The sequence below is a fragment of the Micromys minutus genome, assembly GCF_963924665.1.
Source record: "Micromys minutus genome assembly, chromosome: X".
Lineage (NCBI taxonomy): Eukaryota > Metazoa > Chordata > Mammalia > Rodentia > Muridae > Micromys > Micromys minutus.
In genome coordinates this window covers 109,719,451-109,736,331 of record NC_137970.1, presented here as the reverse complement: position 1 = coordinate 109,736,331, position 16,881 = coordinate 109,719,451, and the positions used below count along the sequence as shown (strand labels likewise).

Here is a 16,881-nt window from a genome sequence, read left to right as displayed (position 1 = left end):
TCAGGGTCTATTTAGAAAGTCTGTGCTTGCTGACCAGACACCCTGGAGCTTTCCCAACCATTCAGGAGAGAGCCTGGGGCACAGGCCTGGTAAGGTATTGTGTTGAATACTCACATTTCAGAGTGTTCTTGGCAGTGCTAAGTGGAAAATATTCGTTTTCAACCCAACGTTAGTTTTTGGACTCTGACAGAGATAATTGTGATCAGCCAGGGCAAGGCAGTGATTGATCATCACTATCTGAGGCAACTTCCACTTCTTCTTACACCTGGACCAGATGTGAAACTGACATATAGGCTGAGGTGGGTCACAGTGTAAGTTCTATTGAGTGGAGGGTCTGTGTTCCCTGGAAATTATTCCAGTTTGGCCATGAGAAATTGTCTTTAGTACTCAGGGCTGGTGGGCATAGGTTTGAGCTTTAAGAACAGCCATAAAGATCACCCACCCCTGGGCTCACAAAGGCAGAACTGAGCCACCTCCACCATAACTCACTGCTTTTCCACAAGAAACTGAACTACAGAGTCCATTTCCTTCCTGATCGCACTTGCTTTAGTACTCAGGGCTGGTGGGCATATGTTTGAGCTTTAAGAACAGCCATAAAGATCGCCCACCCCTGCGCTCACAAAGGCAGAACTGAGTCACTTCCACCATAACTCACTGCTTTCCCACAAGAAACTGAACTACAGAGTCCATTTCCTTCCTGAACACACTTGCCCCCACATTGGGAAAGAATGCATCATTCTTATAATACATACAAGACCAGGTATAATCACAGATAAAAGATGGCAATAGGAAAACAAATGAACTTACATAGTAGAATCCAAGACAATCTGGCCATATTAGAAAAGAGCACTCCCAAAACAGCAAGTTGTGCATTACTAAACACTTCCGGAAAAAAGGCTCAGACATGAAATCATACTGAACAATGAAGATAGAGATCCTCTTCCCTTTTCTCTCTTTTATTTCTACTTATTTTTGAGACTTGTTACTTCTTAACTTCTAGATTCCCAAAATTATTGTCTCTCTTTTTCGTGTCCCCTTCCAATTTTCTACCTCCTACAGTTCACTCCTTCCTTCATATTCTCTGTTTTATTCAATTTTCTTCGGTATACTCCAATCCTTTTCTGCTTTGATTTTTCCTTCATTTCTCTCTCCTTCTCCTCCCTCTTCACTTCTTCATCCTATTCTCTTTTCTCCTGATATATGTCTGCATACTCTCCCCTTCTTTAGATCTTAAATCCAGAAATTTCTTTGCCCACATCACCTCTTTTGAAGGCTTTCTTTCGTTATTTTTCTAGTTATTTTTCTTTTTTCCTTTCTCATACTCTATTTTACTCTTAACTTTCATCTCCTCATTTGCCAAATGCCCTCTTACTTTCTTTTCTATTATGTCCTATTTTCCTTCCTACAACCCTTGCACAACATTTATTTCTCGCCCTTTTTCTCCATTCTTCCTTTTCTTTCTTCTTCCTCCTTTTCCCACCTTCCACATCATCACCATACTTCTGCATTCTTTCCCTATCATATTACTTCTACCTGTCTTTTTGCTTTTTTCCAACCCCATCCTTTGATCATTTTCCATATTCTGAATTCATCCTCAGTCCCTCAATGCTCTTTATCATCCTCCTTCCAACACTCAGATACCCTTCTGTTTCCAACTTTTTTTCATGCCCTCAATTTCACTTCATTTTTCCTCCACATTTTTCCATCCTCCACTTTAATCCTCATTCCAACTCTCACTCTCTTTCCTCTTTTCTCTTTCAACCATTTTCTCTTCTGTTTAATCCCCTGTTCCCTCTTCTTTTCACCTTCACTTCCCTCTTCACCTTACTACATATTTCCTTATATTTCCTTTCCTTCCAGCTTCCATTTTCTTTATTTATTCCTCCACCTTCCACTTCCCTCTATTCTATGCTTTTGCCTTCTCCCTCCCAATCTAAACTGCAGCTTTATTTATTTTCCCCCATTCTCTTCAGCCTGCTTGCTGTCACACCATTCATGCAGGCTGTATCTTCTTGTCTCATCTGCACTATGCCCTACTATATTTTCCTCTTCTTCCCTCAACAACTCCCATTCCTCATCTTCACTTAAGAAAACTTACTTGCTTCTCTGTTTGCCTATGTATCCTCCATTTTACTCCTTCATTGTGAGACCTAAGCTAATTCAGTTTGCATTCTACCATGAAATGATATCTCCTCAGGTGTAGGTTTAAAGAGGAGGATTCATATTAAAAGATGACTTTCCTTTTTTTCTGGATTTCAAGAGGGCCTTTTCTTACCATTTCTAATGTCTTTTTAGTTACATTCTATTTCCTAGGATGACTGCCAAAAATCACCTCATATCAATGTTTTTGTTGATATAAAATATAAAAAGGATTTTTTCACATTTATGTTTGCATATTCGTTGTTAATTACTTAAGGAAATACAGTAAAAATCAAGTTACCCTAAAGCAACATAGATCCCATATGAAGAAATGTTCAATTATGACAATTTATTGTCAACAAATGTATATAGTTGAAACTTATAGGTAATGAAAGCAATACGAATTGAGGAATAAGGTAAGCCTTCCTCTACATAGTATGGATGCTGTCACTTTTTGTTCATTGTGAAAAGCACTATACTATGTAAAGCACTGCCCACAGTATTCTTCATATTAATATACTGCAAATGTGTTCTCTATCCTTTATTGAATCACACATAAAACATGCTACCTGAATACTTGCCTAATTCTTAAGTCTTAGGATATAAATAATTGTACAACACTACATATTTCTGTAAGACTCTGTCCTCTAACATGACTTTTGTTTTAAGAAAATTATTTTCATATCTAAGCTATTAAACTGATCCCTTAGTTATGTTAGTATACTCTCTAGGTTATTCATAGGTTTATCTTGTAATGCACAGAAATTAAATATAAGGATTATGAGAAAGAGGAAATCAAGATCTATTTAGAAAGGCTGTGCTTGCTGAGCAGACACCAAGGAGCTTTCCCAAACCATTCAGGACAGGGCCTGGGACACAGGCCTGGTAAGGTATTTTGTTGAATACTCACATTTCAGAGTGTTCTTGGCAGTGCTAAGAGGCAAATGTCCCTATTCAGCCCAGAGTAAGTCTCAGCACTCTGACAGTGATAATAGTGATCAGCCAGGGCAAGGCAGTGATTGATCATCATTATCTGAGGCAATTTCCACTTCTTGTTACACCTGGACCAAAAGTGAAACTGACGTATACACTACAAGGGGTAACAGTGTAAGTTGTCTTGAGTGGAGGGTCTGTGTTTCCTGGAAATTGTTCCATTTTGGCCATGTGAAAATGTCTTTAGTACTCAGGGCTGGTGGGCATAGGTTTGAGCTTTAAGAACAGCCATAAAGATCTCCAACCCCTGAGCTCACAAAGGCAGAACTGAGCCACTTCCACCATAACTCACTGCTTTCCCACAAGAAACTGAACTACAGAGTCCATTTCCTTCCTATTCGCACTTGCCCCCACAACTTTGGGAAAGAATGCATCATTCACATACTACATACAAGACCAGGTATAAACACAGATAAAAGATGGCAATAGCAAAGCAAATGAACTTAAGTAATGGAAACCAAGACAATCTGGCAGTATCAGAAAAGAGCACTCCCAAAACAGCAAGTTGTGCATTACTAAACACTCCCGTAAAACAAGGCTCAGACATGAAATCATACTTCACAATGAAGATAGAGATCCTCTTCCCTTTTCACCCTTCTATTTCTACTTATTTTTGAGACTTGTTACTTCTTAACTTCTAGATTCCCAAAATTATTGTCACTCTTTTTCGTGTCCCCTTCTTATTTTCTACCTCTTACAGTTGACTCCTTCCAACATATTCTCCGTTTTATTCAATTTTCTTTGGTATACTCCAATCCATTTCTTCTTTGATTTTTCCTTCATTTCTCTCTACTTCTCCTCCCTCTTCACTTCTTCATCCTATCCTCTTTTCTCCTGATATATGTCTGCATACTTTCCTCTTTTTTAGATCTTAAATTCAGAAATTTCTTTGCACACATCACCTCTTTTGAAGGCTTTCTTTCGTTATTTTTCTAGTTGTATTTCTTTTATCCTTTCTCATACTCTGTTTTACCCTTAACTTTCATCTCCTCATTTTCCAATTGCCCTCTCTCTTCCTCTTCTACTATTTCCTATTTTCCTTCCTCCAACCCTTGCACATTTTTTCTCGCCCTTTCTCTCCATTCTTCCTTTTCTTTCTTCTTCCTCTTTTTCCTTCCTTCCACATCAGTCACCAAACTTCTGCTTTCTTTCCCTATCATATTACTTCTACCTGTCTTTTTGCTTTTTTCCAACCCTATCCCTTGATCATTTTCCATATTCTGAATTCATCCTCAGTCCCTCAGTGCTCTTTAACTTCCTACTTCCAACACTCAGACCCTCTTCTGTTTCCAACTTTTTTCCATGCCCTCAATTTCACTTCATTTTGTCCTCCACCTTTTTCCATCCTCCACTTTCCTCCTCATTTAAACCCCCACTCTCTTTCCTCTTTTCTCTTTCAATGATTTTTTCTTTTGTTTAATCCCCCCTTCTCTCTTCTCCTTTTCACCTTCACTTCCCTAGTCACCTTACTTCATATTTCCTTATCCATCCTTTCCTTCCAGCTTCCATTTCCTTTATGTATTCCTCCAGTTTCCACTTCCCTCAATTTTATGCTTTTGCCTTCTCCCTCCCAATCTCAACTGCAGCTTAATTTATTTCCCCCATTCTCTTCAGCCTACTTGCTCTCACACCACTTATGCAGTCTTTACATTCTTGTCTCATCTGCACAATGCACTACTGTATTTTCCTCTTCTTCCCTCAACAACTCCCATTCCTCATCTTCACTTAAGAAAACTTACTTGCTTCTCTGTTTGCCTATGTATCCTCCTTTGTACTCCTTCAATGTGTGACCTAAGCTAATTCAGTTTGCATTTTACCATGAACTGATATCTCCTCAGGTGTAGGTGTAAAGAGGAGGTTTCATATTAAAAGCAGACTTTCCCTTACTCTGGATTTTCAAGAGGGCCTTTTCTTACCATTTCTAATGTATTTACAGTTACATTCTATTTCCTAGGATGACTGCCAAAAAATCACATCATATCAATGTTATTGTAGATATAAAATATAAAATGGATCTTTTCAAATTTATGTTTGCCAATTCGTAGTTAATTACTTAAGCAAATATAGTAAAAATGAAATTACCCTAAAAAAGTTAGATCCCATATGAAGAAATGTTCAATTATGACAAGTTCGAGTTAGCAAATGTATATAGTTGAAAATTATAGGTAATAAAAAGCAACAACCATTGAGGAACATGGTAAGCCTTCCTCTACATAGTATGGATGCTGTCACTTTTTGTTCATTGTGAAAAGCACTATACTATGTAAAGCACTGCTCACAGTATTTTTCATATTAATATACTGCAAATGTGTTCTCTATCCTTTACTGCATCATACATAAAACATGCTACCTGAATACTTGACTAATTCTTCAGTCTTAGGATATAAGTAATTGTACAACACTACATATTTCTGTAAGATTCTGTCCTCTAACATGACTTTTGTTTTAAGAAAATTATTTTCATATCTAAGCTATTAAACTGATCTCTTAGTTATGTTAGTATACTCTCTAAATTCTTCATTGGCTTATCTTGTAATGCACAGAAATTAAATATAAGGATTATGAGAAAGAGGGAATCAGGATCTATTTAGAAAGGCAGTGCTTGCTGACCAGACACCAAGGAGCTTTCCCAAACCATTCAGGAGAGGGCCTGGGGAACAGACCTGGTAAGGTGTTTTATTGAATACTCACATTTCAGAGTGTTCTTTCAGTGCTAATTGGCAAATGTTCCTTTTCAACCCAGAGTAAGTCTGTGGACTCGGACAGAGATAATTGTGATCTTTCTGGGCAAGGCAGTGATTGATCATCATTATCTGAGGCAACATCCACTTCTTGTTACACCTAGACCAGACGTGAAACTGACATATAGGATGAGGGGGGTCACACTGTAAGTTCTATTGAGTGGAGGGTCTGTGTTCCCTGGAAATGGTTCCTTTTTGTCCTGGAGAAAGTGTCATTAGTACTCAGGGATGGTCTGCATAGGTTTGAGCTTTAAGAACAGCCATAAAGATCTCCCACACCTGAGCTCACAAAGGCAGAACTGAGCCACTTCCACCATAACTCACTGCTTTCCCACAAGAAACTGACCTACAGAGTCCATTTCCTTCCTGATCGCACTTGCCCCCACAACAATGGGAAAGAATGCATCATTCACATACTACATACAAGACCAGGTATAAACACAGATAAAAGATGGCAATAGCAAAGCAAATGAACTTAAGTAATGGAAACCAAGACAATCTGGCAGTATCAGAAAAGAGCACTCCCAAAACAGCAAGTTGTGCATTACTAAACACTCCCGTAAAACAAGGCTCAGACATGAAATCATACTTCACAATGAAGATAGAGATCCTCTTCCCTTTTCACCCTTCTATTTCTACTTATTTTTGAGACTTGTTACTTCTTAACTTCTAGATTCCCAAAATTATTGTCACTCTTTTTCGTGTCCCCTTCTTATTTTCTACCTCTTACAGTTGACTCCTTCCAACATATTCTCCGTTTTATTCAATTTTCTTTGGTATACTCCAATCCATTTCTTCTTTGAATTTTCCTTCATTTCTCTCTACTTCTCCTCCCTCTTCACTTCTTCATCCTATCCTCTTTTCTCCTGATATATGTCTGCATACTTTCCTCTTTTTTAGATCTTAAATTCAGAAATTTCTTTGCACACATCACCTCTTTTGAAGGCTTTCTTTCGTTATTTTTCTAGTTGTATTTCTTTTATCCTTTCTCATACTCTGTTTTACCCTTAACTTTCATCTCCTCATTTTCCAATTGCCCTCTCTCTTCCTCTTCTACTATTTCCTATTTTCCTTCCTCCAACCCTTGCACATTTTTTCTCGCCCTTTCTCTCCATTCTTCCTTTTCTTTCTTCTTCCTCTTTTTCCTTCCTTCCACATCAGTCACCAAACTTCTGCTTTCTTTCCCTATCATATTACTTCTACCTGTCTTTTTGCTTTTTTCCAACCCTATCCCTTGATCATTTTCCATATTCTGAATTCATCCTCAGTCCCTCAGTGCTCTTTAACTTCCTACTTCCAACACTCAGACCCTCTTCTGTTTCCAACTTTTTTCCATGCCCTCAATTTCACTTCATTTTGTCCTCCACCTTTTTCCATCCTCCACTTTCCTCCTCATTTAAACCCCCACTCTCTTTCCTCTTTTCTCTTTCAATGATTTTTTCTTTTGTTTAATCCCCCCCTTCTCTCTTCTCCTTTTCACCTTCACTTCCCTAGTCACCTTACTTCATATTTCCTTATCCATCCTTTCCTTCCAGCTTCCATTTCCTTTATGTATTCCTCCAGTTTCCACTTCCCTCAATTTTATGCTTTTGCCTTCTCCCTCCCAATCTCAACTGCAGCTTAATTTATTTCCCCCATTCTCTTCAGCCTACTTGCTCTCACACCACTTATGCAGTCTTTACATTCTTGTCTCATCTGCACAATGCACTACTGTATTTTCCTCTTCTTCCCTCAACAACTCCCATTCCTCATCTTCACTTAAGAAAACTTACTTGCTTCTCTGTTTGCCTATGTATCCTCCTTTGTACTCCTTCAATGTGTGACCTAAGCTAATTCAGTTTGCATTTTACCATGAACTGATATCTCCTCAGGTGTAGGTGTAAAGAGGAGGTTTCATATTAAAAGCAGACTTTCCCTTACTCTGGATTTTCAAGAGGGCCTTTTCTTACCATTTCTAATGTATTTACAGTTACATTCTATTTCCTAGGATGACTGCCAAAAAATCACATCATATCAATGTTATTGTAGATATAAAATATAAAATGGATCTTTTCAAATTTATGTTTGCCAATTCGTAGTTAATTACTTAAGCAAATATAGTAAAAATGAAATTACCCTAAAAAAGTTAGATCCCATATGAAGAAATGTTCAATTATGACAAGTTCGAGTTAGCAAATGTATATAGTTGAAAATTATAGGTAATAAAAAGCAACAACCATTGAGGAACATGGTAAGCCTTCCTCTACATAGTATGGATGCTGTCACTTTTTGTTCATTGTGAAAAGCACTATACTATGTAAAGCACTGCTCACAGTATTTTTCATATTAATATACTGCAAATGTGTTCTCTATCCTTTACTGCATCATACATAAAACATGCTACCTGAATACTTGACTAATTCTTCAGTCTTAGGATATAAGTAATTGTACAACACTACATATTTCTGTAAGATTCTGTCCTCTAACATGACTTTTGTTTTAAGAAAATTATTTTCATATCTAAGCTATTAAACTGATCTCTTAGTTATGTTAGTATACTCTCTAAATTCTTCATTGGCTTATCTTGTAATGCACAGAAATTAAATATAAGGATTATGAGAAAGAGGGAATCAGGATCTATTTAGAAAGGCAGTGCTTGCTGACCAGACACCAAGGAGCTTTCCCAAACCATTCAGGAGAGGGCCTGGGGAACAGACCTGGTAAGGTGTTTTATTGAATACTCACATTTCAGAGTGTTCTTTCAGTGCTAATTGGCAAATGTTCCTTTTCAACCCAGAGTAAGTCTGTGGACTCGGACAGAGATAATTGTGATCTTTCTGGGCAAGGCAGTGATTGATCATCATTATCTGAGGCAACATCCACTTCTTGTTACACCTAGACCAGACGTGAAACTGACATATAGGATGAGGGGGGTCACACTGTAAGTTCTATTGAGTGGAGGGTCTGTGTTCCCTGGAAATGGTTCCTTTTTGTCCTGGAGAAAGTGTCATTAGTACTCAGGGATGGTCTGCATAGGTTTGAGCTTTAAGAACAGCCATAAAGATCTCCCACACCTGAGCTCACAAAGGCAGAACTGAGCCACTTCCACCATAACTCACTGCTTTCCCACAAGAAACTGACCTACAGAGTCCATTTCCTTCCTGATCGCACTTGCCCCCACAACAATGGGAAAGAATGCATCATTCACATACTACATACAAGACCAGGTATAAACACAGATAAAAGATGGCAATAGCAAAGCAAATGAACTTAAGTAATGGAAACCAAGACAATCTGGCAGTATCAGAAAAGAGCACTCCCAAAACAGCAAGTTGTGCATTACTAAACACTCCCGTAAAACAAGGCTCAGACATGAAATCATACTTCACAATGAAGATAGAGATCCTCTTCCCTTTTCACCCTTCTATTTCTACTTATTTTTGAGACTTGTTACTTCTTAACTTCTAGATTCCCAAAATTATTGTCACTCTTTTTCGTGTCCCCTTCTTATTTTCTACCTCTTACAGTTGACTCCTTCCAACATATTCTCCGTTTTATTAAATTTTCTTTGGTATACTCCAATCCATTTCTTCTTTGATTTTTCCTTCATTTCTCTCTACTTCTCCTCCCTCTTCACTTCTTCATCCTATCCTCTTTTCTCCTGATATATGTCTGCATACTTTCCTCTTTTTTAGATCTTAAATTCAGAAATTTCTTTGCACACATCACCTCTTTTGAAGGCTTTCTTTCGTTATTTTTCTAGTTGTATTTCTTTTATCCTTTCTCATACTCTGTTTTACCCTTAACTTTCATCTCCTCATTTTCCAATTGCCCTCTCTCTTCCTCTTCTACTATTTCCTATTTTCCTTCCTCCAACCCTTGCACATTTTTTCTCGCCCTTTCTCTCCATTCTTCCTTTTCTTTCTTCTTCCTCTTTTTCCTTCCTTCCACATCAGTCACCAAACTTCTGCTTTCTTTCCCTATCATATTACTTCTACCTGTCTTTTTGCTTTTTTCCAACCCTATCCCTTGATCATTTTCCATATTCTGAATTCATCCTCAGTCCCTCAGTGCTCTTTAACTTCCTACTTCCAACACTCAGACCCTCTTCTGTTTCCAACTTTTTTCCATGCCCTCAATTTCACTTCATTTTGTCCTCCACCTTTTTCCATCCTCCACTTTCCTCCTCATTTAAACCCCCACTCTCTTTCCTCTTTTCTCTTTCAATGATTTTTTCTTTTGTTTAATCCCCCCCTTCTCTCTTCTCCTTTTCACCTTCACTTCCCTAGTCACCTTACTTCATATTTCCTTATCCATCCTTTCCTTCCAGCTTCCATTTCCTTTATGTATTCCTCCAGTTTCCACTTCCCTCAATTTTATGCTTTTGCCTTCTCCCTCCCAATCTCAACTGCAGCTTAATTTATTTCCCCCATTCTCTTCAGCCTACTTGCTCTCACACCACTTATGCAGTCTTTACATTCTTGTCTCATCTGCACAATGCACTACTGTATTTTCCTCTTCTTCCCTCAACAACTCCCATTCCTCATCTTCACTTAAGAAAACTTACTTGCTTCTCTGTTTGCCTATGTATCCTCCTTTGTACTCCTTCAATGTGTGACCTAAGCTAATTCAGTTTGCATTTTACCATGAACTGATATCTCCTCAGGTGTAGGTGTAAAGAGGAGGTTTCATATTAAAAGCAGACTTTCCCTTACTCTGGATTTTCAAGAGGGCCTTTTCTTACCATTTCTAATGTATTTACAGTTACATTCTATTTCCTAGGATGACTGCCAAAAAATCACATCATATCAATGTTATTGTAGATATAAAATATAAAATGGATCTTTTCAAATTTATGTTTGCCAATTCGTAGTTAATTACTTAAGCAAATATAGTAAAAATGAAATTACCCTAAAAAAGTTAGATCCCATATGAAGAAATGTTCAATTATGACAAGTTCGAGTTAGCAAATGTATATAGTTGAAAATTATAGGTAATAAAAAGCAACAACCATTGAGGAACATGGTAAGCCTTCCTCTACATAGTATGGATGCTGTCACTTTTTGTTCATTGTGAAAAGCACTATACTATGTAAAGCACTGCTCACAGTATTTTTCATATTAATATACTGCAAATGTGTTCTCTATCCTTTACTGCATCATACATAAAACATGCTACCTGAATACTTGACTAATTCTTCAGTCTTAGGATATAAGTAATTGTACAACACTACATATTTCTGTAAGATTCTGTCCTCTAACATGACTTTTGTTTTAAGAAAATTATTTTCATATCTAAGCTATTAAACTGATCTCTTAGTTATGTTAGTATACTCTCTAAATTCTTCATTGGCTTATCTTGTAATGCACAGAAATTAAATATAAGGATTATGAGAAAGAGGGAATCAGGATCTATTTAGAAAGGCAGTGCTTGCTGACCAGACACCAAGGAGCTTTCCCAAACCATTCAGGAGAGGGCCTGGGGAACAGACCTGGTAAGGTGTTTTATTGAATACTCACATTTCAGAGTGTTCTTTCAGTGCTAATTGGCAAATGTTCCTTTTCAACCCAGAGTAAGTCTGTGGACTCGGACAGAGATAATTGTGATCTTTCTGGGCAAGGCAGTGATTGATCATCATTATCTGAGGCAACATCCACTTCTTGTTACACCTAGACCAGACGTGAAACTGACATATAGGATGAGGGGGGTCACACTGTAAGTTCTATTGAGTGGAGGGTCTGTGTTCCCTGGAAATGGTTCCTTTTTGTCCTGGAGAAAGTGTCATTAGTACTCAGGGATGGTCTGCATAGGTTTGAGCTTTAAGAACAGCCATAAAGATCTCCCACACCTGAGCTCACAAAGGCAGAACAGAGCCACTTCCACCATAACTCACAGCTTTCCCTCAAGAAACTGAATTACAGAGTCCATTTCCTTCCTGATCGCACTTGCCCCCACAACATTGGGAAAGAATGCATCATTCACATACTACATACAAGACCAGGTATAATCACAGATAAAAGATGGCAATAGGAAAGCAAATGAACTTAAGTAATGGAAACCAAGACAATCTGGCAATATCAGAAAAGAGCACTCCCAAAACAGCAAGTTGAGCATTATTAAACACTCCCAGAAAACAAGGCTCAGACATGAATTCATACTGCACAATGAAGATAGAGATCCTCTTCCCTTTTCACCCTTCTATTTCTACTCCTTTTTGAGACTTGTTACTTCTTAACTTCTAGATTCCCAAAAATTTTCTCACTCTGTTTGGTGTCCCCTTCATATTTTCTACCTCCTTCAGTTCACTTCTTCCAACATATTCTCCATTTTATTCAATTTTCTTCGGTATACTCCAATCCTTTTCTGCTTTTATTTTTCCTTCATTTCTCACTCCTTCTCCTCCCTTTTCACTTTTTCATCCTATCCTCTTTAATCCTGATATATGTCTGTATACTCTCCCCTCTTTTAGATCTTAAATCCAGAAACTTCTTCTCCAATATCACCTCTTTTGAAGGCTTTCTTTTGTTTATTGTTCTAGTTATTTTCTTTTTTCCTTTCTCACACTCTTTTTTACCCTTACCTGTCATCTCCTCATTTGCCAAATGCCCTCTATCTTCCTCTTCTATTATGTCCTATTTTCCTTCCTCTAATCTTTGCACAACATTTTTTCTCCCCCTTTCTTTCCATTCTTCCTCCTTTTTTCTCTTTCTACATCAGACACCATACTTCTACTTTCTTTCTCTATCATATTACTTCCACCTGCCTTTCTGCTTTTTTCCAACCCCATCCTTTGATCATTTTCCATATTCTGAATTCATCCTAAGTCCCTCAATGCTCTTTATCTTCCTGCTTACAACACTCAGATAATCTTCTGTTTCCAACTTTTACCATGCCCTCAATTTCCCTTCATTTTGCCCTCCACCTTTTTCTGTCCTCCACTTTCCTCCTTGTTTAAACCCCCACTCTCTTTCCTCTTTTCTCTTTCAACCATTTCTTCTTCTGTTTAATGCCCCCTTTCTCTCTTCTTTTTTTCTCCTTCACTTTACTCTTCACCTTTCCTCATATTTATTAACGTTCTTTCCTTCCAGCTTCCATTTCTTTATGTATTCCTCCACATTCCACTTCCCTCCATTCTATGCTTGTGCCTTCTCCCTCCAAATCTCAACTGCTGCTTTATTTATTTTCCCCCATTCTCTTCAGCCTGCTTGCTCTCACACCACTCATGCAGGCTGCATCTTCTTGTCTCCTCTGCAGATTGCACTATTGTATTTTCCTCTTCTTCCCTCAACAACTCCAATTCCTCATCTTCACTTAAGAAAACTTACTAGCTTCTCTGTTTGCCTATGTATCCTCTGTTTTACTTCTTCAATGTGTGACCTAAGCTAATTCAGTTTGCATTCTACCACGTTCTTATATCTCCACAGGTATAGGTTTAAAGAGGAGGATTCATATTAAAAGCAGACTTTCTTTTATTCTGGATTTTTAAGTGGGCCTTTTCTTATAATTTCTAATGTATTTACAGTTACATTCTATTTTTTAGGATGACTGCCAAAAAAATCACATCATATTAATGTTATTGTTGATATAAAATATAAAATGGATCTTTTGAAATTTATGTTTGCCAATTTGTTGTTAATTAGTCAAGGAAATATAGTAGAAATGAAATTACCGTAAACAAACATAGACTCCATATGAAGAAATGTTCAATTGTGACTTGTGAGTTTCTGCAATTGTATATAGTTGAAACTTATAGGTAGTAAAAAGCAACAACCACTGAGGAACATGGTAAGTCTTCCTCTACATAGTATGGATGCTGTCACTTTTTGTTCAATATGAAAAGCACTATACTATGTAAAGCACTTCTCACAGTATTCTTTATATTAATATACTGCAAATGCGTTCTCTATCCTTTACTGCATCACACATAAAACATGCTACCTGAATACTTGCCTAATTCTTCAGAATTAGGATACAACTAATTGTACAACACAACATATTTCTGTAAGATTCTGTCCTCTAACATGTCTTTTGTTTTTAAAAAATTATTTTCATATCTAAGCTATTAAACAGATCCCTTAGTTATGTTAGTATACTCTCTAGGTTCTTAACTGGTTTATCTTGTAATGCACAGAAATTAAATATAAGGATTATGAGAAAGAGGGATTCAGGATCTATTTAGAAAGGCTGTGCTTGCTGACCAGCCACCAAGGAGCTTACCCACACCATCAGGGGAGGGCCTGGGGCACAGGCCTGGTAAGGTATTTTGTTGAATACTCACATTTCAGAGTGTTCTTGGCAGTGCTAAGTTGCAAATGTGTCTTGTCAGCCCAGAGTAAGTTCCTGGACTCTGACAGAGATAATTGTGATCTTTCTGGGCAAGGCAGTGATTGAACATCATTATCTGAGGCAATTTCTACTTCTTCTTACACCTGGACCAGAAGTGAAACTGACATATAGGCTGAGGGGGGTCACACTGTAAGTTCTATTGAGTGGAGGGTCTGTGTTCCCTGGAAATGGTTCCTTTTTGTCCTGGAGAAAGTGTCATTTGTACTCAGGGCTCGTGGGCATAGGGCTGAGCTTTAATAACAGCCATAAAGATCTCCCAAACCTGAGATCACAAAGGCAGAACTGAGCCACTTCCACCATAACTCACTGCTTTCCCACAAAAAATTGAACTAAAAAGTCCATTTTCTTTCTGATCGCACTTGCCGCCACAACATTGGGAAAGAATGCATCATTCACATACTACATACAAGACCAGGTATAATCACAGATAAAAGATGGCAATAGGGGCAGAGCGCCGCTCCGGCTCCCCTTTCCCCTTTGCAGGGCGAGAGGTGTCTATGGTGCTCCTGCTGCCACTGCCTACACAGCCACTGCCACCGCCGCCGCTGGGTGCAATCTCTATGGCGAGGAGGAGAAGGAGGAGCGCGAGCTCAGAGACACAAGTACACAAGTAAAGGGTAAAGTATTTTTATGAAACAAATTTTCAATCAAGCATAAGATTTTGATGCTTCGCATCTAGACCCCTTGTGCTGTCACTATGCCAGCAGCAACTGTAGATCTTAGCCAAAGAATTTGTGAAGTTTGGGCCTGTAACCTGGATGAAGAGATGAAGAAAATCCATCAAGTTATCCGAAAATATAATTATGTTGCTATGGACACCGAGTTTCCAGGTGTTGTTGCAAGGACCATTGGAGAATTCAGAAGCAATGCTGACTATCAATACCAACTGTTGAGGTGTAATGTAGACTTGTTAAAGATAATTCAGCTCGGACTGACATTTATGAATGAGCAAGGAGAATATCCTCCAGGAACATCAACTTGGCAGTTTAATTTTAAATTTAATTTGACGGAGGACATGTATGCTCAGGACTCTATAGAGCTACTAACAACATCTGGTATCCAGTTTAAGAAACATGAAGAGGAAGGAATTGAGACCCAATATTTTGCAGAACTTCTTATGACTTCAGGAGTGGTTCTTTGTGAAGGGGTCAAATGGTTATCATTTCATAGTGGTTATGACTTTGGCTATTTAATCAAAATTCTGACCAACTCTAACTTGCCTGAAGAAGAACTTGATTTCTTTGAGATCCTTCGATTATTTTTTCCTGTCATTTATGATGTGAAGTACCTCATGAAGAGCTGCAAAAATCTCAAAGGTGGATTACAGGAAGTTGCTGAGCAGTTAGAGCTGCAGCGGATAGGACCTCAGCACCAGGCAGGGTCTGACTCACTGCTCACAGGAATGACCTTTTTCAAAATGAGAGAAATGTTCTTTGAAGACCACCTTGATGATGCCAAATACTGTGGTCACTTATATGGCCTTGGTTCTGGCTCATCCTATATACAGAACGGCACAGGGAATGCATATGAAGAGGAAACCAGCAAGGAGTCATGACAGGAAATAGTCTTCTTATGTTTATTTTATACGAGTTACACACATGATTGTATATAGGTTTTATCATCCCTAAAATAATAGGCAATACCTCCCCCTCCTTTTGTAGCCTGTCTTTTCTGCTTTCAGTAATAAGTATGGCCTTTCTTAGCTATGATCTTAATAAACTAAAGTACATTCAGGTTAAATCTGGCCTTAATTTAATACACTTCTTATCAAGCTTGTGTGACAAAGCTACATTACTGAATAATTTGATAAACTTTGCCTAGTTGAGCACGTATGGGGTCTAAGAAAAGCCTCTAGAGTTCCCTCACTACTAATATCCAATCACAAGGGCTTCTTTATGAAGAGTGTAAAGCTGGTTTGAAATTCTTCCGTCACATAGCAGCCTATGCATGCCAATTTTAGGAAAAGGGAAAAACAAAACAAAATAAAATTAACTATCATTGACTGTAATTTATTTCCCTCTTCCATGCCTCTCCTCCTATTCTGCAGTACTTATAGGTATTTAAAATTGTGGACCATCAAGTTTGCACTTTATAGAGTGGTTTCAATCCTCTATTTTTTCAAAAATTGTGATTTTTTTTTTTGCTCTTAGCTAGAAAAATGACCATCCACCACCTTTTTACAGTATTTGCTTGTTTTTGACATTCAGCGTACAGCACGTGCATTGTGCAAATTGTTGATTCAGCAGGACTAACAGAAAACAAGAACTACTGAGGAGTCTATTTACTGTTCTGTGTGTAGTGTTTAGCCTTCCAAGCACATCTCATGTCTGTTGGTTTCTAATTGGCATGCATAGGCCAATTAGCTAATAAAATTACCTGAGGAGTGTAATGCTTGTTTATTTTTTGTGTATATCTTTGCAATTTATTTTATATATATTGTCAAGAGACTGTGAAATATTTAGCCATGCAGAATATGTGACCAGACCAGAGCATGTGTTGGAAGATTTTGGTGAACATTAACTCTACCCTGAAGTGATGGACTACAAGTTGTAATGTGTGTTATCTGCACTTCAATCAATAATATTAGCAAGTCTCCAACTGTTAGCAACACAGTTCGTTTCCCTTGTACATTCTGTATACCTGATGCTGTACCTGGACGGTCCTTTTTAAACTAAACGTTATT

General features: G+C 38.0%; 1 protein-coding gene across 1 annotated transcript; it reads left to right on the top strand.

Annotated features, from left to right (window-relative positions):
* Nucleotides 1–14,895: 14,895 nt before the first annotated feature.
* On the top strand, nt 14,896–15,753 carry LOC308414713 (CCR4-NOT transcription complex subunit 7-like; the record flags this gene model as incomplete). Its single annotated transcript, XM_080909951.1, has 2 exons — nt 14,896–15,215; nt 15,369–15,753. 2 exons carry the CDS (start codon nt 14,896–14,898, stop codon nt 15,751–15,753), a joined length of 705 nt encoding a protein of 234 aa, XP_080766077.1.
* Between the last annotated feature and the right edge of the window lie 1,128 nt (nt 15,754–16,881).